Genomic DNA, 24,062 nt, shown 5'->3' with positions numbered 1-24,062 from the left:
ATGCATTTATTTCAGTGCTGAATATAATCTATGAAAATAATAGTGATATTATAACTGTATTATTTAAACAGGCTGATCAGTTGTAATTATTATCCCTATTTAACCAGGGAGTCAACTAAAAAACACAGGGAGGGAGATTTTCAAAGGACCCAAGGGGTGGGGGTTCCACAAGTCTAATAAAAATTAATGAGTTGCACTTCTTAATCCCTCGAGTGCTTATGAAAAATCTTCCATAGGGAGGTTAAATTGCATGCTCAGGAAAAGTTAAGAGCTAGTAATAGAGCCTGAGAGTTCTGGTCCCTGCTTAAATTTGTTACTGGTTATATGTAATATCTCCTATGTTTTGGGGCTGGGGTTTTTTTCACAATACTGGAATGTAAGAGTCATTAGATACTAGGCTTTCCTAATTAGACCAAGTAGTTCATCCTTCCGACCAACCTGCAAGTAACAAATTCATTGTGCAGGTATTCATGTATTTGCTATTTGCCAACCAATTATTACCACTTAATTTCTTCTCTTTCTCCCCAAGACTGCATTGAAACAGAAGGTTATTCTTGTTGTCATTTTTTAATGAAATTAACTATCCCTTAGCAGCCATCTCATTAAACTCTAGATTTTTCATTTTATGGGTGGAGTTGGGATAGATTGCCTGACTTTGCATATCCATGGCATATTATAAGATCCTGAAAAGACCAAGAAATTGCAGTGTTGGCACTACAATGATATATGTAATCTTTGAGCCATACTGAAGACCAGTTAGAATCCTCACATATACAACACCTGCAAGAAGAAGATTAGTTTTTGTCCCCTATCATTCTGGTTTTGGCATATTTCACAAAGCCACCTTTGTTTTTTCCTGTTTTATGGCACTTGTTACAGGAATCTGTCTTAACATCTGTCTATCAGCTGTGATATTTAAATTAACTGTATTGTGTCCCTCTTGGTTACTGTTCATCCAGGGTAAAAATACTTGGAAAATACTGGGACATCTTGCTTAATTTAATGTTAATTCTTCCGTGCCGTCTAATTTTCCAATTCCTGTTAGCAATATTGTATCAAAGTCTAGCAGTGATCTAGATCTGATCCCATAGTCAGTGAGTTCATGTTACTTCTGTTAGCTAGAAATCCACCCAGTCCAGAGGCACGTCTCTTTTGGTGGTCCCAAAGGAGAGTCACACTTTCTTCAAAAAGGATCTGCCGCTTGGGAATACCTACCTAGAACTTTTCGACTTCAGCCATAAAGAAAAATATAGAAATGGCTATGGTAGCACAATAAAACCTGTACACATTATTTTTTTTCTTCTGGTTTATATTCAGCTGTGTAGGGAAACAGATGTTACAATCTTTGCAATTTATACAGTAACTTTTGGCCAAAAACTTGAATGCATCTTATAAATTTTAATGAATTGAGCTCTACAACAGCTTTGTGAGGGATTGAAGTTCTGCTATGTCCATTTTACAAATAAGAAAACTCAGGAACTGATAAATGTAATAACTTGAGAAAGATTATACAAAGTGTCATGGGCAGACATGGGAAGAAAACCAGAAACTCTATGCCCACTTATAACCTCATCTTCCCAAGGTCCGAAGACTTATGAAAATCTGTAAAACAAAACACTTGGCTGTCATTGTTAGCTTTGGAGGGCTTTTTATGCTACTCTGATGAGATCTGGCTTGAATCTGAAGATGGAAATCACCTTGTCCTCCTCCCATTCATCCTTTCATCTCCATCTGACCCGCTGTGTGCCAATAAAATATTCTAGTTTGAAAAGGAGAGGATAATGTATGAAGATAATTTGGGGATGAATACCTTGGAGGATTCAGAGAGGGCTGATAAACCCTGTAGTTAAGGGAGTCCTTCTCACTTGGAGTAGGTGCACTGGTCCCAACACCAATCATGGATTTATTATTCCAGCTCGTGAGACAGTTTTATGCCAATGTGATTTTCCTTGTGTGGCCAGGCTGTAAGAGGATGAACAGGGTTTTCCATGAATGTGTCTTGACCTGACCCCAGACAGGTATCTTTATTTCTTCTTCTAGTGTCCCAACCAACCCATAAAATCCACAGTTCCCCTCCTATCTGTCTAAATCAGCCCAGCTAGCAGGTCTAGCCTATACCTACCATCAAAAGCCTGTGATGCCAACTATGTTAAAATCCTCTAGGCTTTAAAATAAGCCTGTGGTTGTTGTTGTGCTGACAATATTATTAGGCAAATGTAAATAAAATGTTTACACCTTTTATTTTTCCAAAGGTCTCTGTAATCCTCTTTAACTTCAGTTGTTTAAAAAAAAAAAATATCCTGTCTTTTCTTCAAAATCAAATGGAGGCCTATTCTTATTGAAATGAGATGCATAAATCATTCTGCCAGGACAAGTAGTTCAGATCTGATCATCACAGAAAAAATAGTAATAATCTGCTATATAGAAATTAGTGTGAGCACACATTTTCTACTATGAGGGGCAAAAGTGATCTATAACAAGAAAAAATGCTCTGCTGGGATCCTTTTTAATAAAGAAAAGCAGCAAGCCACTGGAGAGGTGTTAAAGTCAAAGCATATCTTAGTCACAGGGTTTATAGATGAATTCCAACAAAAGAGATGTTAAGGTGTGGTTTGGTGTTCCTGTAAGCAAAATCTGCTGCACTACACATATTTCATAACCATTTAGAGTTTTGCTGACAAATAGATTGATATTAATATTTTAAATTAATGTATGAGTGCTTGATTTTTCTCAATGATAAATAATCCAGCAGTTCTGTAGATGATGAATGTCCCTGCTCTAAGAAGCTTGAGAGCTGACACTCTGAGGAAAATGCATAATGCAGCTGCTGCCCCTGAAACCTGGGGCTGAATTCAGTGCAGGATTTAGGAGCCTGCAGTGAGAAGTGCCTACATCCAAAACTGAAATCCAGCTGCCCTCACTTTTCTGTCCTCCAGTTATTGTCTGTCGTTATGCACATCTCTATATGATTATGAAGGTCTTGTACCACTTGTGTTTGGTTTCTTCAGTGGTCATGTGCAGACCAGTGAGGGCAGCCCAGTGCCTGGCTCCAGCCAGCTCCAGGACCTGGGCTTTGCCCAGCCCATGCTGTGCTTTGGAAGAGCTTGTCTGCAGCAATCGAGAGCACAGCACCTACTCTGAATCTGTGCAGCTATAAGAAAATATCAACTTTTATAACTCCACCAGCTGCAATTAGTTGTGTCATCTGCTTCTGGTCTCTCTGCAAGCGAGCCTGGCTGGCCAGTTTGCCCTGTGAGGGTCGTGCGATGTTCCTGAAGGAGGTGGTGATTGGCTCTGGCGCTCATGTACAGCCAGTTCTATGTGTGAGAGCTTATAGATGTCCTAAGGCACGAGCTCTCCCCACTCTACCCTTGCACAGCTTTGCAGTGCACGAGTCTTAGCACGTGACAAAAAGTCGGCTCAGGATCTGAGAGCAGCTTTTAGAGGCACAGAGGACGGCGCCGAGGTGATCCTTTGCCTCTCTGCTCTAAGTGCCTTGATGTGCAGGGAGAGAGAGTGGGCTGAAGGCTGCAGACTCTGCCTTCAGCCCTGTTGTCTCCCATGTTCAGCGCCGCGTTAATCTTGGGCGTGCGAGTTCCTGGAAATCGTGACTCCCCTCCCTCCGAGCAGCATCACGTCTGCTTCCAGCAACCTTCTCTCACTCCTGAAAAAAAGCACAACTCAAGTATCTAAGGAGCCCTCCCCTAACAAAACACCATAAGGGAGCGGGAAGGAAAGAATGCCCCCCAGCTCTGAGCGTGCAGGAGGGGAGCTGCAGCATCGCTTTGCAGCCCTGCAATTAGCAGTGACCTGCTGATGCCGCCGCATCAGGTGTACGGACGCTGTCAGTTCGGGCACGTGTCCTGAGCATGCACCTGAGGGACGAAGTTACTCAGCCTGTTTTCTCCAGACAGGGAGTTCACCCTCGAAAATTATGATTTGTAATTGTAACCCTAAACCATACACTGTAACTGTGAAATAGTACAGTTCCATAAAAAGCACTTTGAATTTATTCCCTTTCTTAGCCACTGGAAAGCAATTTATAACATTCTTATTCTCTAGCTCTTGATTACAATGAGGTCCAGCTCTCTGGCCAAATGTTGAGTTTGTTTTGCTTAACATCCATTTTGATAAATTTGTTAACAAATTGCAGTCAAAACTGTATATTGTTAATACACTCTTCAGAAATTCTCTTCCTCTCCTTAGCACATGTCACCAGTGACACACAAACAGACTAAAGCCTAACTTTTGGAGCTCTTCATTTAGTGTTGTAATTGGGTGTAAAGTAACAGAGTCTTCATAGTCTCAGATCCATAGTCTTCCTAAACTGTTCTGCACAGCAACAGAGAGCAAAAGTCAGGGCTCTGTAGGAAACCCACAGAAAGATAGCAGCTTAAAAATAAATTATGATCTTGATGATCTGTTTGTTTGGTTTTCTGCTCATTATCCTTCAGGCATATCGTTAACAATCTAAAGTAGTATGGAGAGGTTGTTTCAAAAATGTAAGTGGTGAGACAGAATGGGGACTGCAAATTGAAATTAGAAACTGGTCTGATATTCTATTAGAAACTATCTGATAGGACAAAGAGACAGAGCTCGTTCCTAAGCATCTCCCCTCTACTGTTCCATCAGCTGAAGTGACCTGTGCTTCAGAGTAAACGCTTTGACAAAACCAAAGTGCTACCAAGGAAACTGGATAATATGCTGTATTTCAGCCCAGCTCTGCATTTATTGCAAATAATCAAGTGCAACCAGGAAATTTCTTGTAAAAGAGCCCAGTTGTAACAAGGAGTCCTATTGAAAAAAGTGCCAGATCAAATGGCTGGGATGAGAAATCATTTGCAACCTTATTCCATCTCTCGTTTCCATGCAGATGATTGCTCAAACTTGTGAAGTGTGCAGGATTCACATGTTGTCCCACATGGGTAAGACAGGAGAGCTTTGGTCTTCTTCCTGAAACATTTCCCATTTTTAAGGAACCACTCACTCAGCATCACCCTAATTAAAAGTGGAAGGGGGCTCTCTACAAAGAAGTTTGATGCTCTCGTTTTAATGCACTCCTGTTGTATTCCTATCCTGAAGGAGTAGTCTTTGTATAGAGGCTGGGAGGAATCAATATACAGCCACTCTTCTGCCTCTTTGATGCAGGAGAATGCTTGAGGATCAACCTACCCTAGCCCTGAGGCTGATTGAAAACTGCAGTGTCACAAAGCAACTCGAGTGGGCCAAGATCCAGTGTTTGTTCATGTATGAGATAAACTGATGCAGAAAGATACCATTTTTCTTTGTCATACCTATGATAGTCATGTTGCCAAACCCTGCAATTTCAAAATTGTTTAATTGTCATGTAATGGTAATCATGGTTGTTACACTACTTTATGTTGTGTCTTGGGAAAAAAAGGGAGTAGGAAATTTGTTCTGCATGAAACTACCAGATTGAGGTATGCAGCAGACACATGAGCTTGTATCTACATTAATTTACCCACTGACTGCATCTTAAATTTAATATCCGTTCTATCATACTCTTAATTAAGCCCTAAGTAATTTAAAGCTTTGAGGTGGGCTACTATTTTATTTCTAGCAGTGGTGCATGGAGGTGTGATTCATACATGTGAATAAAAATAGATTAGGACAGACCTTCCCCAGTGTAGACTGTTACAGCTCCAACGACTCGTCTTTCAGAGAGAGGACCCGAGAAGTGGAACAGAGATTTTAGGGTGAGGTGTATTACTCATGTGTGGCAAAGCTACGGGACCGTGCAGAAGGGCCTTCAGGGTTGAACCTCAGGCCATTGTGTTGGTCCCACTTCATATTTGTTCCTATCTAAAGGCAGATGAATGATGAGGTGAACACACAGGAATTCTCGCAATAGAGAAAGTAAATACATCCTGCTGAAGAAACAGTGAGGAGGGCTACTGAAGAAAATAGCACCTCCCTTTAGCAAATTTCTCACTTTACAGAGAAATAGTCTGTGCTCAGATGTGTGGTCAGTGGGGAGCTCTCTGCCAGAGCAGCTTCAGCACGTTAATCACCTGCCTTTGATATCCAGATGCAAAGCCCAACTCTCATGGGCACCCCAGAATGTTATGGTACTGAGTCTATAAACCAATAAATGTGTTTTGCTGATCCAGACAATGTTGAACAACTCGGTTTTGAAACAAACAGATCTATTGCTATGTGAAACTACTTTGTGGCACTGAATAGAAACATAATTACTAAAGATTTAAAATCAACTTCCAGCTGAAAACTTGCCACAATATTCTTGTGTTTCATAACTAAACTTTTCTCTGCAGTCCATGCTGGCAATGACTCTTGCTAGATGCCTATTGAGCAAAGCCTGCTAACAGTGTAGCTGGGGTACAATTTGGGGTAAATGTGAGAATATGACTCCTTATGAGATCAGTGCTGGTGACAAATAATATCTAAATATAAACAGTATCTAAATATTTCCAAAACCTGTCCTTTCATTTTAGAAGTAGTAATAATTTAAACCAGAAGCAAGATGTCAAAGATACATCAGATACTACCTCACTGTGCACTGCCCTTCCTGTTTTTAGGATGAAAATACTACAAGTGTTTATCCTTCTTATTGGTAGGAAATTTATAATCAAAATCTCTAAGTTGATTTAAAACATGGGATCACTTCCAGAGTATGTTTCTCTGATGGTGTCTTCTACATACATCTGTCCTGATCCTGCACTGCTCTGCACCTTCACATAATCTCAGTTCATTCCTTGGCTTTATTCTCTTTTTCCATGTCAGTTGAAGTGGGAACAGAAAACACAATTCTAACAGCAAAAAACCTAAACGTATATTTTAACTATCAGACTATGGTGATTATGTAAATTGATAAGTGGATAGTGGCAAGTTCCACCTGAGCATGAGGAAGGACTTCGCTGTGCAGGTGACTGAGCACTGGAACAGATTGCCCAGAGAGGTTGTGGAGCTCCTTCTATGGAGATATTCAAAAGTTGTCTGGACACAATCTTGAGTAATATGCTGTAGTGTAACCTGCCTAACTCTATTGGTCCCTTCCAACCTTCTGTTGTAATTCTGTGTAAACAAATAAACAAACAAAAAAACCCTGATAAAATAATGTATTTGAAATTTCTCTTTAATATGGAAAATGTTTGCAGCATTTTTAACAAATCTAAATGCTCAGAAGAAATTAAATATCGGAAAAAAGAAAAATAATTTTGCTTGGTGCTTTTTTTTAACTGGATTTACTCTTTTCCTTCTGTCTGTTTTTTGATGTTTTTTTTCTCTCTCTCTGAATAAGGAAGAGAAAAATGGGGAAAAAAAGTAAAAAAATGAGGAAATAGGACTAAGCAAAAATAGGATTACTTCTACCACTAAAAATTCAGAGGCAAATTTCTAAGATTCCCTGCATTAAGAGAATGAAAGAACAAAAAAATAGTTCAATTTTGTTGTTTTTCCTCATTTTCAGTTTGGCTCTACTACAAAGAAAATGAGAAAACTGTCATTATTATCATTAATCTGGTTCCATTCAGCCATGCTTGTTTATCTACAGCACAGCCAGTAATGCAAAGGGAAGGCACAATGCCTTTATATTATTATCTCCTCTAAATATGCAAGAGTTTATGAATAAACTATTTATCAGCTTTCTTTGTGACCAGTTCTGAATTTTCTTTAAATTTACATTATTATTACTTGCAGAGAACCTTCCACTTTGACTCCAGCATATTTTCTTCTACTCCCATATGATCAAAGTGTCTAATGCAGAAGGACCTTTTTCTACTCTGCCAAAATCTGTCAGAGTTTTCTACCTATGCCACAGAAGGAGGATGGAGTAGAATAGTACATGAGATTAATGTTATGCTACAAATTGGTACAAAGAAATGAAAATTAACTGATATAGCAGAGTACCATAGCCTTGATTAGTTTATATTAGGAAATTTCTCAATTTAAAATTTTCTTACTTTAAGATATAACATTAAAATTCTGTGTGGAGAATGTCTGCATTGTATCTCATTTCATACATTTTTCTTTCCATTCATCTTGTCTCCTACCATGTAAATATGTTTTCAAAGTTATTCTTCCTTTCTGAGTAGCTTTTCCTGGCATTTCTCACATTCTGTGTGTTTTGTCACTCTTCATTTTTGTTTTCTCCTTCCTCAATCAGGTGTTTGAACAGGAGGTGACAGTGTTCAAGTTTTCTCTAGGGATCTAAGGGAGAACAAGATAAAATCAAAAGTTGGTCGTGTCATGATATACATTTATTGAGACAAAAACATCTTTATCCTAAAAGAGTGTATGTTTATAGATATATTTTTATACTAATGACTCACTGGATGTGTTGCAATTTTTAATGGTGCATGAGTAATGCCTGGGAGTCTGTATTTAAATGTGAGGGAAATCTTGACATTTTTAAAGGGAATTCTCTGGTGTTGTTTCTATGGTAACTTTTCTAAAGGAATGATATTTTTTCAGTTGATTTTTAATTGTGATCAACAGTAGAGTAACTAAAATGTTGAACGTAAAAGAAAAGAAATTATATTTGTACTGAGCCGTTTCAGGCCAGTAGGAGAGCAGGGGACTGATCACACCTCACTTAAACCCTTAACTGGGGGCCTAAAGGACTTTCTGCATTCATGGACTTGACTTGGGGTTTTGGAAGCAAGGAAGCAGGATGAAAGACACAAGCATCAGGGAACATAGATAGTGGGGTTATAACAAAGTAGTCCCCAGGAGTGCCAGGTCAAATGTTTGGCTTAGTGAAGCAGAAGACATGATAACCAATCCCAAAGCTTTACTTAGCTAAAGAAACAAAACTATTAAAAATAGCGAATTGAAGACAATGACATAGAAAAAATGAAGACCTTAGAGAATGCCTTCACACATCCCTTTCTCAACAGCATCTTCTCAACTTCCTCAAAGAGCTGAGCAGCAGAATGTTTCTATTAATCATAGTTATAACTCTAAAAACTTCCTGTACATATATGTTTTAAAACAATGCAATACTTTCAGGCATAGTTTCCTTTTAGCTGTGAAGTCAGGCCCTGGTGTGCTTTTTTCCTACAAGCAGGGCTAGGCAGTAGGAAAGGATATAAGCTTTGATCGTGGCACACATTTCCTGGCCTCTGAGGTTCTTGTGGGAGAGTTACACTTTCATGCACAAAACAATTGATCCAGGTACTAAACCTGTAGCTCTTTCCTGGGTACATTAAAAATCCATCCTGAGATCTCCACGGTGTCTTCAGGAGCTCTGAGTCCAGGACCAGAGGGAGGCTGGAAGGACTTCCAAAGGAAGTTTTTCCATAAGTACTATTTCTCATTAATTTTCTTGAATTCACAAGGAAACATAACGCACAAAACTTAGCAGCAGCTATGTTGGAGACTAATTCATTGTGGAAAACTAAATTCAATACGTAGTTTTGGATGGTAAAGCCCTACATTTTTTCTGAGATCTGTGTTTGAAAGGCCTGCATCATTAGTATTACTGACAATTTAAAATTTGATATTGATTTAAGAGAAATCTTGAAGATTTATTGGAAAACTTTTTGTACAAAGTTGCCATACACAGAGTGATTAAAAGGAGGGAAGCGGCAAGAAGGTCTTTCTTTTAAAAGACTGAGCAAATCACAAAAAAAAAGTGATAAACAGAAGATCTTTTCAGAAGCTTTGACTTTCCTTCTGCAATTAGCTTTGCATGAGAGGCTTGTCAGTGCATGTTTTATCAAGCTCTGGCATGACCCCTCCACTCTTTGCCCTTCCAAAACTCTGACAAAGTTATGAGATTACAGTGATCGGCATGCGGTGTCACTTGTAAGACCACTGTTAAAGGTGAAAACTTCTGTTCATATAAATCAACACCACTGCTCTTCTTCTTCCATTTAAAAAAAATGATACTTCAGTAATAATTGCATCAAGCACCAAGTGTCTGAGTACAGGTGAGAGTTTAGGGACCATACCTACATTTACTGTAAATTGACATATCTGTGTCAGTACAGCAGTGACTCTAAAGCCCTACTGGTTTAAATGGAATTTTAAACCTATGGAACTCTGTTTTGAACTTAATTGGAAAAATCTCCGGGGTGTGTGTGTATGTGACTCATTACATGGAAAACACAGGATAAGTGTTTTTTCAACAACCTTTCTGATTTCATATATAATCTGAAGATATGAATTTAAAGCATGTATTTTTAAAATGAATGTGTGATACATTGCTTTTAGCATGCTATCACACATGATTATTTATCCAGGTTTTGCTGCTTGTGGTTGCATAAACCAGTCAGTCACCCTCCTGTTTCTATAGCCAGAAAAAGCAAAATTTTTCAATTTTCTCAAATGCTTGTATGACTCAGAGAAGAAAGGGACTTTCTGAAAGTTATCTAGTCTCTATCCTCCTTCCTATAAGTGTCAGAGTCTTCCTTTTCTTTTTGGTAAGTATTAATACTTTCAGGATTCTAGTTATATTACAAATGCCACTTACATAGTGCCCACTTGCTGTACTGGCCAAGGGCCTGCTTCCAACGAAGAGACATTTTGTCATTCCTTCAGTAGGAGGAGAAAAAGAGGAAAACCCTGGTAAATTGCTTTCTAAAACAGGGAATTGGGGTGGGAGTGGGAGTTGTGTCTTTATTAGATACAGTGAAAGTACAAGAAGAATTTTCTGTGTCTGCCATCTTTATCAAATTATCTGTTAAGGCCCAGCTCCAGGACCAGTATTACTGGTGATTTTGCTAATGCTGCTCAGACTTCCACTGTTTCTGTGTGTCACAACATAAAAGCAAGACTCTTATCAGGGACACTAAAGCAATGGTAGCAGTAACTGGAAATCTTAAGTAAAGTAGAGTGCTACTAGTACACGAACTTCAGTTGGTCAGACAGTGCTCTACAATTCTGACTTTTCTTAAGAATTTGTGTAACAGTTTAAGTGCTGTCTCCATATGTTTTCATAGAAGGCATTGCTGTATATTCCACAGAGATGGTCTTTTTCTGCAGTCAGAAATGGAAGGTTGGTGTAAAAAGAAACTCAGTTGGACTGTAGAAGCACAAACGAACTTTGCAAACCATCTGCTTCAGAACTTTAAACTATTTATAAAAGCATTTTATTATTTTAAATTTATAATGAAAACAATTTAAAGCTAATAAAAATGTTCTAACATCAGATTGAAGTAGGTTGGAAGTGAATTTCAATCAATATAATGAAGGACAATTTTCTAACGTAATCCATGTTTGTCCTGAGGCTACCAGTATTAGAGGATAAGATAGAAAGAGCAATATCTGTGTCAAAGGCAGGAAAAACACATCTTGATTTCGGATCTCCTACAGATTTGCAGCACTGGCTGCTATTCTGAAAATACCTTTTCATATGTAAACTATACTAGTTTGTTTTCCTCTCAGGAAAGAAGAAACAAACAACCGATTACAATATTAAAATAGCACTTTAACAGACTAATCTGCTGATGTTACAGTAGACAAAACTGATACCTAACAGGTCTCTGAATTCTTGGCAAGCACGTGCAGTACTGATGCATAAAAGAAGTCCAGCATTTTGATGATAGCCACATTCTGCTATAACAAGATCACAATGTAAAATCATGCATTTCTCATAATGTTTTACCATTAAACAGGTTTGGAGTTAGCATTTTTATAGAGGCTCCCTAATCAGGCTTTCATAATAACACTAGTAGTGTCATGTTAAAACTTAAATTAATATTTTTATCTATATTCTGTGAATATAAACCTAAGCACAGTGGAATTAAAGTTTCGATATTGCAATTATTTTATTGTGAAATACCAATTTACATAAAGCCTGACCCTGAAAATATTTACTACTGTGTTGCAGTTGCTATTCTGATTAGTTCTGTTGATTTATATTTAATTACTTAGAATGCAGTGGGCAGGATTGGGCCCTATGTTACAAAGAGACTCCACATGTTCTGTATAAAAGACATTTTTCAAAACACCTGCCATGGCTCCTGTGGTATTTTGAAACTTTGTCTTCAATATTTAGTTTTCCTTCCACTGATGCTGCTGCTCAAATATTTGAATGATAGAGTTATTACTGAATTAGGTAGAATGACGCTTTTTATTTTTTGACATAACTGCCACTGTCTTGTCCTGTGCTTTATCTCAAGAAAGAGGTGCACCTGCAAATCTAGAACATGTCAGCTTTAATTAAATTGAATATTAAAAATGCAATTCATCCACTTATCTTATAATATTTTGTCTGTGGATCAGTAAGCATCACAGGCAAGTGGATCAGAGAGATCTAATAGGATTTTTTTGAACTTACTTGGAAAAATGTAATAAAGTAAAACCTTCATTTGTTTAAAAATTTCTATAAATGCATCCAGTTTTATGTCACTGATTACCTTTATAAGCAATACATTATCAGAGTGCCACTTTTACAGGGTTACATCAGCCTCCTAGAAGGCTGAACTGACCTTTTCAGACCATTGGACCTTATTTCACTAATGGGAACCCCAAACATTTCTGCATCTCTTTCCTATTTAAAAACAAACAGTCAAAACAGACCAATGTGAACAGAGAACTAATCAATAGAAAAAATTGCATCTGAGTTTGTTTGATTTGATGAAGCATAGAACTATTTTATTTATTGAAACTGTATTAATGTAATTAAAATAAATGGAAAATGCACTCTTTACTTAATTAATATTTTAAGCTGTCTCAGAAGAATAGTATGCAGCTTGAATTTAGTTATCATTTTTAAACTGCAAGACAGATTAATTAGATTCAAATCTTAGCCAGAATGAAATAATTTTCTTAATAAAGCTAAGAGCTCTAAAATTTACTTGGAAGTAGAATGTGTCTAGTGTTGATCTTTAGAGATGTGCATGAGAAGATAAGACATAAAACTCAATGAAGTCTAGTGGTTAAAATCTTGGAAAGTCTACTTCAAGTTATAGTCCTAGGTGTTGGTTTTATTTATAAGAAAGGTGTGATGTTTTCAAGACATGGGGATTCTGCCTCTTTCTACAGTTAAGGCAATTTCAAAAAATGTGGAATAGGAAGATAATATTTAGAAAAGACAGTTTTTTCATAGGAGAGAAGGAAATTACACTTTGATTTTAAGATCCACGTGGACAGAAAGTCTGTGGAAAATCCTCTACAATGTATTTGCATCCGTATTTAAGGAGCAAACCTCCAAAGGATGTTAGATATAACTTTTAAACAAAAAACCGAATAAAATTAAATGGTGTTTTACTCTATCATACATGCTTTAAAAGAATTAAAATTTATTTCATACATTGTACATGCATTTGCAGAAAGAAATGGTCCAACTTAGAAGTGCAGACAGATCTGTAGTCAGAAATCAAGGCAAAAAGGTCAGTGTGGTTTCAGCACCTAGTCATGAAGAACAGATTTTTAGGGAGTCCCGACAAACATTGCTGGTTTTCAGGCAAGAGTTTTGTTCTGTGCAAACTGAAAATATGTTTCAGCATCATTCTCATTGAAATTGCAAGATTTAGAATATTTTGAGTTTAGGCATAGTTCAAATACAGCTCTTGAATTTGGATGAATGTTAATGCAGATCTTCAAAATACCGGTATTTTTAGATGCGCCAAACCCAAAGAAACTGTCTCAAAGTCATTTATTCTTTCAATGTCAACTCTTTTCCAAGAAAAAGACATGAAACTTTCTAGAAATTCTATAATGAAATGCTGGGGGTTTTGTTTTACAGTTTGTAAATTAATTAAATCATATAAAAATTTATCAAGTATCAGTAAGTCAATTCACAAATAAGAACTGTGAGTAAAAGTGCTATGAGTACTTTAAAAACAGTTTCTAAATTTAAAATTAGTAAATTATTGAAAATTATTTCTTCTATCTGGCAACACCTCCAACATCTTTAATGAATAGCACATTAAACAATCTGTGTTTAAATAATTTCTCCCTGTTACATAACCCTGACAGATATTTGCCATAGCTACAAAGGTCACATTTAGCACATGATAAAAGTAATTAAAATTACTTGAAAAATTAAAAGTATTTTAAATTTCACTGCAAATTTCTCAAAATCTCACTGTTAAAAAATACATATTTTAACTAGTATTTTGCTGTCTTTTGACACTTGGCCAGTTCAACCCATTGAGCATCTGACAGCTTGGGAAAGATGCAATATTTGCCCAGGAAATGGCAATGAATATATTTGTAAATAAGAAATACAAACTAAAAAGCTAATGGAAGTATTTATCAGCTTCAGACAGTTCATTAGAAGGATCAATATGCAAACACACGTGTCCTTTTAATGAAATCTCTTGGCGGGTTCATTTATCTTTCAACTTAAGTAATACAGGTTAGTGAGCGAATTATGTATGCTGTGGCTCTTATGGGGGCAGGAGGATTTCAGACGAAGAGGGGTGCTCTCTGACAGACTGACAAATAGTATGCTGATACCGTGCACTACAAACGTGGCTGATGAAATGTTTGGAGAAGCCAAGTTTGTGCTAATCTGTGGGAACGTGAAGGATTTTCCATGAGCAGAAGCCAGTCAGGAGGTAGGAGAGTGAGGAGTGCCTCTTCTGCCTGGAAACCTTCTTGTCATAAAAGGTGGTGATGTGAAGAGCATCTTCCTCGCCCTGGGATGGGAAGGCTGGGTGCGAGTGTGAGGTTAGTGGGGGTGAGCCCATGGCACAACCACTCTGCGCTTTCTGAGCATGGAAGAACGACCCTGTGCAGGGAATGGCGATGATATTTCGGTGCTGTCCTACAGGTTTAAGTGAAGCATCCCTCTGGGGCGGGGTGGGGGGTTGTTCTGGGGACTCAGGCGGCCTTTGACCTTCCTTGGCTCCCCGGACAGGAGCATGTACCTTACCCAGGTGGCGGCTGCCTAGGAGCGCTGGAAGGATGAATACTGTCCTGGGAAAAGGGGAACAAGGAATTGTTACACTGCGCTGCTGCAGTGTCTCTGGGACAGCCGCGGGGAGCCCGAGCCACCCGCTCCCGCCGAGAGGCAAAGCCGGCCGGGGCCGGGCAGGAGGCAGTGGCGGTGCCCCCGACGGCTGCCGGGGCAGCGGGCGTGTTAGGAGGGGGCGGGCCGGCCTGTCTATCCCATCCCATCGCATCCCTTCCCATCGCATCCCATCCCATCGCATCCCATCCCATTCCATCCCATCCCATCCTATCCCACTCCCGCACACCGCCCCCTCCGCACCGTCCTTGCCGCCACCGGGGCCTCGCCGCAGCTGGGGAACGGGCGGGCGGGGCTGGGGGATACCTTCGGAGGCAGGGGGGGTGTGTGTGTGTGCAGCTCCCCCGGCTCGGGACAGCTCTGTCCGGGGGGACCCGCCGGGGGAGGCCGGGGCACAGCGGCCGCAGCGGCGTGGCGGGGGGGCCGGCTGGGGAGGAGAAAGGGAAGGGAAAGGAAATAGGGAAAGGGAAAGGGAAGGGGAAGGGGAAAAGGAAAGGACTGCCCGTCTCCACGGACAGAGGCCTGCCATCCCCAAGCGCAGTGGCAACGGGAAACAATGGGAGGGAAGAGGGAAGCGGGAGGGCGCTTCGTCCGAGAGGGGATCTGAGGGGACCTGTTACCCGCACCCGGCAGCCCCTCTGCCACTCCCTGCTCGCTCTTGTCCCGCTCCCGCGGCCGGGGCACTCCGTGGACAGGTGCTCCGGTAGAGCTCCACAGGGTTTTTGACGGCGGCATGCGGGAATTTGGGGAAGACAGGGAAGACTGCGGGGTACGTTTCGTTTTAAGGGTCTGTGCTGTCCCGGGCACCTGCGCGGAAACGGGGCTTCGACTGGGAGTTAGGGGTGTGCAGTGCCGGGCACAGCACGCCCCACTCGCCCGTACCGGCTCTCAGCAGTGCCCGCGATGTATTAAAAAGGACTTCGCCACTGTCCCAGGGCTGGTCGCAGCACACTCTCCTCCTTCCTAATTTCGTGTGTCATTTAGAGAACGAGGACGGGAGGGGAGAAAGTTTGGATCTCCTTTGCTTGGCAGTATGGGGATATTTTTTAACAGAGGGAAGTCTTTTCAGGAAGAAGCGTTGCAGGCTTCTCTGCCGTATTGTCATGCAAATGATGTGTAGGTTTTCCTTGCTGTCCTTGTTTGATTTTATTTTTGGCTTTCCATCATTGTTCTACCCTCCACTTCCATCTTGCAATAGAGACACCAAAAAAAAAAAAAAAGGAAAATGAAAAAGGTGGGGGAGGGTGCTCGTAAAAAAACATCAACCAAAGGAAAAAAAAACCCGCACATCCATAACAGAAACCCCAAACATCTTTTCCAAATGAGTGACACAGCCCGTGTCCATTCATCGCCGCACTCCGGCGAAGGGTTTCTGCACAGCCCAGACCTCCTTAGCCAATTGCTGCCAGCAACATGTGGAGGGGAGGCATCGCTATAGCAACCAGTGGATGGGCCATGTGCGGCAGCCGGCAGGGGCTGCGAGCGGCCCGATATAAGGAGGGCAGCGGCGGGGCGCGCCGGCATCCTCCGCCCGCGCCCCGCGGGGACCGCCGGGCCGCCCGGGGCCGCCCGCTGCCCCCGCCGCACCGCGCCGGGAGGCGGCTGCGGGCTGCGAGGGGCGGCTGTGCCGGCCGCCGCCTTTGTCTGCGCTGAGGAGGGGAGGGGGGGGAGAGGGGGAAGTTTTGGCAACGGAGGATTGCTGGAGCCCGCCGAGATGCACCGAGCCCTCCCAGAGAGGGGCCCGTCCCGGCACGCAGGCAGCAGGTACACGCGGTGGGGGACGGGGAGGGGGGAGCGCCCGCGTCTCTCGAGGCCGGGGCTCAGGAGGGCCCTGTGCACGGCGAGGGGTGTGGGGGCGGGCGGTGTGGGGGCAGCCGCTGCCGCCGTGCCCCGTCGGTCGGGGCTGGGCCGGGTCTCCGCGGAGCGGCGCGGGCGGCGAGAGCGGGGGCCGGTTCGCCTCCACACGGTCGCCAAAGCCCCGGGAGCCTCCGGCCGAGAGGAGCCCCGGGGATGCTCCTGGACGCGGGTCCGTCGAACAGGCGCGGGGCGGAAGGGGCAGCGGGCCCGGCGGGGCGAGGACGGGCCCGGCCCGCGCCCCTCGGGCCGCTCCTGGCTCGGGGCCCCGAGTACCAGCCCCCGCGGCGGGGGCGCTCAGGCGGCCGCGGAGTCCAATCCCCGGGCGGGGACGGCCCCGAAGCCCGGCCCGGCTCCCTGCGAGACGGGGCGGCTGCTCCACTGGCGGGTCCTCCGGCGCTCGCCAGCGTTACCGAGAGCCGGCTCGCTTGCTGGCACTCGGCTGTAAGGGCGCCTTATCTAATCCCTAAATTATGTGCCTTCAGCATCAGCATTAGATCAGCGCTGGCGCTGCGGCTCGTGTTTCTCTTGCTTGCCGAAGATATTTGATTAAGCTCGGCTGTCGCTGACGGTCCTCTTGGCTCGGGCTCTGACACTGTGACTTAGACCTGCCGAGTCCCTCTGTTTCTCGTTTTCACTCTGGCTAACAAAGCCTGGGCTGCGGAGGAAACCTGCTTCCTGGTGCTCCCACTCTGCTGCTCTCCCCTAACTCCTCCCGAGTCCTTAGAGACGGGAATTGAAGTTTCTTCACCATGGTGTCTCCGCACCCTGCTCTTCTTGCTGCCACCCCAGAGTGCACTGTGCGGCTTCGGGCAGGATGGGCCACGCTCCTCCATCTCCGGCTCACCTACCTCCTCCACAAGCATGGATGTGGCTGTCCGGTTTCCTGAGTCGTGTATTATTCCTACAGTGTCTCAGTGATGCTGTAGGCTTTTGTGCTAATTTTGTGCTTTAACTTCTGTGCTTTAACTAACCGCTGACTTTAAAAAATGCCCAGATCCTCAGGAAAATCTTGAACCTCATTGAATTTCCTCTTTCACAACCTTACTCCTTCCATGCCACAAACTTCTTCGGGGCACTTGGACATTTTGGCATTTCAGCATCACCTTGTAGAGGGATTCAGGATAATAGCTATAATTTCATGTAACTCTAACCTGAAACTTCACTTCTGTTTGCCTTTAGGAAGCCAGAAGAAAATATCTACTATTGATCAAGGGATCTTTGAACTCACTGAATTCTTGATTGTATTCAGTCATTGTTCATGGTATTAATCCTACTAAAAGGTATAGAGACGCTCCAGAGTGCTTTGTGGTGTTGAAGGTTGCGGAAAGATCATTGTACCCCTACAGATGAATAGATCTGTGGCTCTTGCAGTGACCTTTCTCAGTGATTTGAATAAGCTGCAGTTCCCAGAAATCCATCTGCCTTTTGTGTTTGTCGATTTGTCTAATCTTTCCGATCCCTAAAAGAATCAGAAAGTACCTTCCCATCCGATTTCATCCTCCCGAGTAAAAGCATTAAATTGACCTCATTTCAGGTGATGAACTGACATTTGCTGAAAGTGATCCTGGCATCAGGCGAGCTTTCCGTGGAGAGAAGGAGGGTGTGCAAAGAGGGAGGCAGAGAAGAGCAGCCCCAGAAATCTCTTACTAACTCTAAAGATAGTACCTTAAAACACCAAGAAGTAGCCTGGACCAAAGAGCTTGGGAGTACAGTGCTGAACAGGAGGAATGTTATATGCATGAAAGGTGAACATCCCCAGGCCCTGCTGCCCCAGCCTAACCTGACTGGGAGCACAAGGTAGGGGAGGAGACAGAGGAACCAAAACTGAGGGAGACTCCACTTTCCCTTCTGTTTGCTTTCTTACTTTATCAAAGGTAAGAAACCTTCTCTGTAGTTTTCCTTTGGACAGGTTAGGGTAGCCAGGCTCCTCCTGATGTGAAGTGTTTCTCTGGTTTTCTAGTAACCTATCAAAAGTTAATCATCAGAATATATCTCAACCTATGTGTCAGATAACCTCTGTAAGAGAGAAATTACTAGAAGTGAATTTAAGTTTAGATTTATATAAATGAGCAGACATACACTGATGTGTGTGTGTATATATATATATGAACACATATATAGAGAGATATATATATATCTATCTCCACACACACCCACACACATCCCTTTCATCATGCTTTCTATATTAAGGAATTAATATGCATATCCTTTATGTTTTGTTTTAATGTCAGTGGCCGTGACTATTAACACAGGATCTTCTTTAGAAAACAAACAAACAAACAATGAACTAAAACTTATTTTAGTGAAGTTTATTTTTAAGAATAAATTAAGATTTTCTTGTAGAATTCTTTTCTTCTGCCTAGGTACTTTTTTGCCTCCTTGAATGGCATATTTGCAAGTACAATTTCATCTGCACAGAGGAACAATAGCTTTCAGTTGCACAAAGGATTTCTCCCACCCTGAATCCAAACCACAATGCCTCTTGCTCTGATAATAGCTTCTGAAAAGATTTTGTAATGCACAGAATTAATACATGATTATTTCCGCCTCACTTCTCTCATTTATTAGATTCTATAGTGAATTCCAAATTAAAAATAGCACCTCTTGAGTTTCTTAACGTTCTAATATTTTGAAACAAATCGTATTCTGAAGTTCCTCTTTTTTCCCGTGTTTACTAAGAAATCTGTATTTTTTTATTATTGCTCAGAAGAAAAACTGTGTAATATAAATGTAAAAATCAGAGCATGCAAAAATTGCAAAAAAATTACAATGTCGAGTTGTTTTAAAATGAACTGTAGTGATTTTTCCTTTGTAAACTGTAAGAGTGATGAGGAGCAGTAGCTGACAAACTGAGTTTTAATTCAGGAATATCTTTTTAAATTTATGAAGCAAAACAAAACCTCAACTTCAGTTAGAGTTTTGCAAGGATCAGAATCATGCCCTGTGTCCTAAAGTAAATAATGAAGTGTAATTCTGCTGAGGCATCTGAAAGGTGAGCTTCCACATCACTGCATGGGGAGCTCCTCTCTGCTCTTACAAAGACTTCCTCCCACACTTCCAACAGAGGTGTGAGAACTTATTTACATGAAAGCGTACATTAAATATTTACTGACATTTGCCTGAAATTCGTTTGAAATGTCGACTGTTCTGCTGCATCATGGGATGACACCGTGGAACGGGATGCTGCTCTTTGATTAGAGCAGTGATTTGTGACTCCGGTGTTATGGCTGCTCTAGTTAATGACTCACTTTTGGGTGTATATAAAATGTGTTCTGTCGAGGGACCGGGAAAGCCTACATGAGATCAGACCTTAGGCATTTTTTCTTCCCTCTTAAAAAACCCACAGACCCTCACAGAAGCAGTGTATTCAAGTAAACACTGTCGAGTGTGTTAGGTGCAATGTTGTTCTTTGCCTTCTAGTATTTAAGCTAAGGTCGGGCTGTTTCAAAGCAAGTAAAGACTGGGTGAACACCTTCAAAGCTTCTTCATTCAGAGTCACTTTCTAAGCCATTCATTTAGTAATTAGTTGCTTTTTCTTCCCTGGAACCCTATGATACTCCGTAATTTTCGAAGGAGAAAATCATTCAGCGGAATGTCAATATATTCTGTTATATTAAGTTTAAAAAATGCGTAGCTGCATGTAGCTGAGTTTAATATTTAATTGCGTGTAATTTATGTGGTCTATTTATTTGTTAAGCCTTGGGTGGGGAGGTAATTTGTTTTTCTTGTTATGCAACAGCTATTGTTCCCCTTCCACCCCAGGCACACGCACCATGGCACACGCACCATGGCAGCCCCAACCAGCACAGGGAGAGGTGTTCTGCTTTAAAAGACATCCGACTGTAAATGTCAAATTCATAAATATTTAAACACTTTTCTTTCAATTTCAAGTCAAGGCTGACAGGACGCCTCTAATTAACCCTGGGCTCCGTTTCAGTCTGGGGCCTTATTGCAGGGAAGAATCAGGGGGTTAGGCGAGGTGGGGAAATCTGTGCTCCTGGCTAGAGGGAACGGGGAGGGGATGGGGGGGTAGGAGGAGGAAGGAGGGAGCTGGTAACTAACACGTCGGATTAATTTTTACCCATTTCATAATGTGGTGTTTGGTCAGACATCCAGCAGGATGAAAGGGCAGCGGGTTTCTCCAACTGCGTTGAGGGCAGTGGGGGCTGTTTCCTGAAAGTCTCCGGATGGGATGCGCCGGGGAGGACCGGGCCCCACCGCCCTCTGAGTCTCCGGGCATCCCCAGCCCAGGGCCCGGTGACGCCTCGGGTGCGCGGCTCGGAGCTGGAGCCGCAGCCGGGCGATGGGACTTTGCCGTCGGCTTCACCCGGCGCTCCCTGCGGGGCGGCTCAGCCGAAGGGGCATCAGCCGCCGGGGCCACGGTGTCTCCAAGGGGCGGCGTGGGGGCTGCCCGCGGTGGCCCGAAGCACCAGCCTCCCGCCGCCCTGAGAGGCAGGGAGGGGAGAGCGGAATCTTCCATGCCCCGACGGCAGCGGCTCCCGAGGTGCTCCCCGTGAGGCGGGACGGAGCAAGGAGCGGGAGAAGGGCCGGCGGCCCCGCGGCAGAGCCTTTCTCCCTTCCCTTTTAGCTGCTCCGGCGTGGCGGGCGCCGCTGGGCACGGGGGGAGCGGTGGGAAACGGCCGTGCCCCTTCTTCCCTGTCCTCCGTCCGCGGGACCTCCATCCCCTACCAGGGCACGGAGGGTCGGGGCAGGCGTGGGCGCCTCTCCCTTTAGACGTGTAGAGGTTTTGCAAGCCCTCGCCTTCCCGAAGCCCGTCACCAGGGACACGGCTACACTGACTCCCCCAGGGCAAGCGCTTACCGAGGTGTAAGCAATGCGGAAAGCCCCACGGAAGGCTTCTAACTCTTCCCCGTGTTTCAGGCTCCCGAGTGCTAGGGACGTGCTGGGAGGCTCGCGAGCACTTCTTTTGTCACGGGCAGCCATCCCCGGGGACGGCAGTCCCGGCTCTGGCGAAGTAAAAAGCAACATCTAAAATCACTGTAACTTCAGAGGGAGAAGGGGCGGCAGGCTCTTTCTGTTTCCCGCGCTTACTCGGGCCATTTGACAGCACTTTGCTCCCATAATTGTCGTCGTTTCTCTCGCATATCCCTTTCCCCAGGTGCTTGTGCGGTTCTGTCACACGGCATCCGGAGAAGGAAAATCGTTTAAACGGTTTAAAGAAGGCAGAGGCTCAGGAGCAGTGCCCGCCAGCCTCCTCCTTCCCGAGGGTGCCTCTGCGCTCATCTGGGGTCCGAGGCGGCCCGAGCCGCCCGATGAGCAGAGGTCGGCTTGCGGGGGAGCCCGGAGGATAAAGGGGATGTCCCTGCCTGGCTGATGGGAGGCCAAAACACCGCGGCGAGGCGGATTAACGTCCCAGGGCGCAGCGCTCGGGGAGGGGGCGCCGGCCCTCCGGCGGGAGCCACCTATTGAGATGCAGATTGCGACCCCTGGCCCCGAGGGGACGGGGCCTTTCAGGGAGATGCTAATGGCAGAGCGCAGCAGCCCTTTACCCCCTCCCCGGGGCCGAGGCGGCGGGAGCAGCGAGATCACGGCGGCTGCCGTCGGTGCTGCCCCTCGCAGGTCTCCTTTGCGAGCCCCCCTTCCCCCGCCCAGCGCGGGGGCGGTGCAGGCCGAGGCCGCGCTCCCCCCGGTGCAGCCGGGGCAGGTGCCCGGCTGGGGCCGCGGGGGAAGGGTCGCGGGGAGGCGGCTCTAGAGCTGGGGGTGGGGGGGTGCAGCCCCCTCCTCCTGCTGGCTGTTGGGATTTGGAGGAGGGGCCGGCTGCCGTGCAGGGGAGGGGAGGCAGCGGGCGCGGCGGTGGCTGCGCGGGCGCGGAGGCGGCGGCGGGCGGCACATGGGCCGGTGGCCGCGGAGACACCCGCGCCCGCCCCCCGCCGCCCCGCCGGGGCGCACGGACCCGGCCATCCTCCTCCTCCTCCTCCGCGCGGCGCATCCAGGCAAGAAAACCCGGGAGTCTGACTGGACCTGCATTTCCATTAACTCATCCTCAGCCCCGGCTAATCCGCAGCACTGAAGGCAAGGAGGCTAATTAATGACAAGCTTTTACAGTCAAGACCAGCGATAATTGCTTTGGTGGCCTTTATGATTACAAGATAAAAATGGACCGGGCCTGACATAAGAGCCACTGTGTACACTGCAAGACAGGAGGAAATTAAGAGCTGGCTAGCTGAATACGGAGCAGAAAATTACTAATAGAGGAGAGATAATGAATAGGCCGGCTAGGCATTCATGGGGAAAAATCCATTTTGTTACCACGCGAAATTAGGTGGTGGAAAGGAGTTTGCTAATTGTTCTCATCTTGTAGCAACCAGGACTGAGGCAGGGGCGTGCTTTTCAATTCATTTCCCTGGTAATTGTGAAAGGGGGAATGCAGGCCAAATGAGTCTTGCTGCAATTTGCGCGCCTGGTCTTTTCATTTTCATGTTGCGTTTTTAATTGTTGCTAATATAGCTTATAATGAAGCTAATGAGGGGAAATTATTGTACAACTTTTTAGCACATGGAGACAAGTGAAATGCACTAGAAGGATTCTCTCCCATGCTGCAAAAATAATAGTAATCTGGAGGAGTTTGGAACTTATGGGCTTTCTTTTTAGCCGTTTCCCTCTACAACAGACAAAAGGGAGGATCGCCACCTACTTTTCCCTCTCTCTGTTTTTTCCCCTGTCGTTCTGTGTTTTATTTTTCGCTAAGGAAAAAAAAAAAAAACAATACCGGATTTTCCCTTGCTGCGCCCCTCGCATCCCTCGGCCCTCGGTGCGGTGCGGGGGGAGGCGCGCAGCCGCGGGGCGCGCAGCGGTGCTTGCGCGCAACCAGCACCTTCGCCTCTCGGTAGTTAAGCGGGAGCCGGCGGAGGGGAGGGGAAGGAGAGGGGCATGGCAGCGGTCCTGTCCCTGCCCTTCCGTTTGCCTCTCTCCTCGGACGAAAGTTAGCGCTGCCGGGTGTCCCCCCCCGCGACGGGGGTCCCCCCCTCCGCGCTGCTCCGCGACCGCGCAACTCAGGCGCTGCCTCTTCTCTCCTCCCCTGCAGAAGAGCAACGTCCCGCCGCTGGCGCAGCGCGGGGAAGAGGCAGAGTCCGCCAAATTCCTCCTCCTCACCCTCCTCTCCCTCGCCTGCATCGCCGGGGTCCTGGCGGCGTCGGGGGTCGCCTACTGCCTCCGCCACCGCGCACATCACCGCCTGAAGGAGAAGCTCTCGGCCCTGGGGGCTGACGCCGGCTCCGACGCGCCCGCTGCTTACCAGGTAAGGACCGAGCTCTCCTCCTCCGGCCCGGCGCCCCCGGTGCCC

The 24,062-nt window shown here is 44.7% G+C and overlaps 1 protein-coding gene across 1 annotated transcript in view; it reads left to right on the top strand.

Annotated features, from left to right (window-relative positions):
* PTPRN2 (protein tyrosine phosphatase, receptor type N2) overlaps positions 1-24,062 on the top strand; it is a 577,227-nt gene that overhangs the window by 445,850 nt on the left and 107,315 nt on the right. Inside the window, exon 12 of the mRNA XM_017819358.1 lies at positions 23,805-24,017. Coding sequence (XP_017674847.1) covers positions 23,805-24,017 — 213 coding nt within the window. The remainder of the gene's footprint in view (positions 1-23,804; positions 24,018-24,062) is intronic.

This window comes from Lepidothrix coronata, unplaced genomic scaffold (assembly GCF_001604755.1).
Source record: "Lepidothrix coronata isolate B3197 unplaced genomic scaffold, Lepidothrix_coronata-1.0 Scaffold74, whole genome shotgun sequence".
Classification (NCBI taxonomy): domain Eukaryota; kingdom Metazoa; phylum Chordata; class Aves; order Passeriformes; family Pipridae; genus Lepidothrix; species Lepidothrix coronata.
The sequence above is the reverse complement of the archived record's forward strand: the minus strand, read 5'-3'. Positions and strand labels throughout refer to the sequence as shown.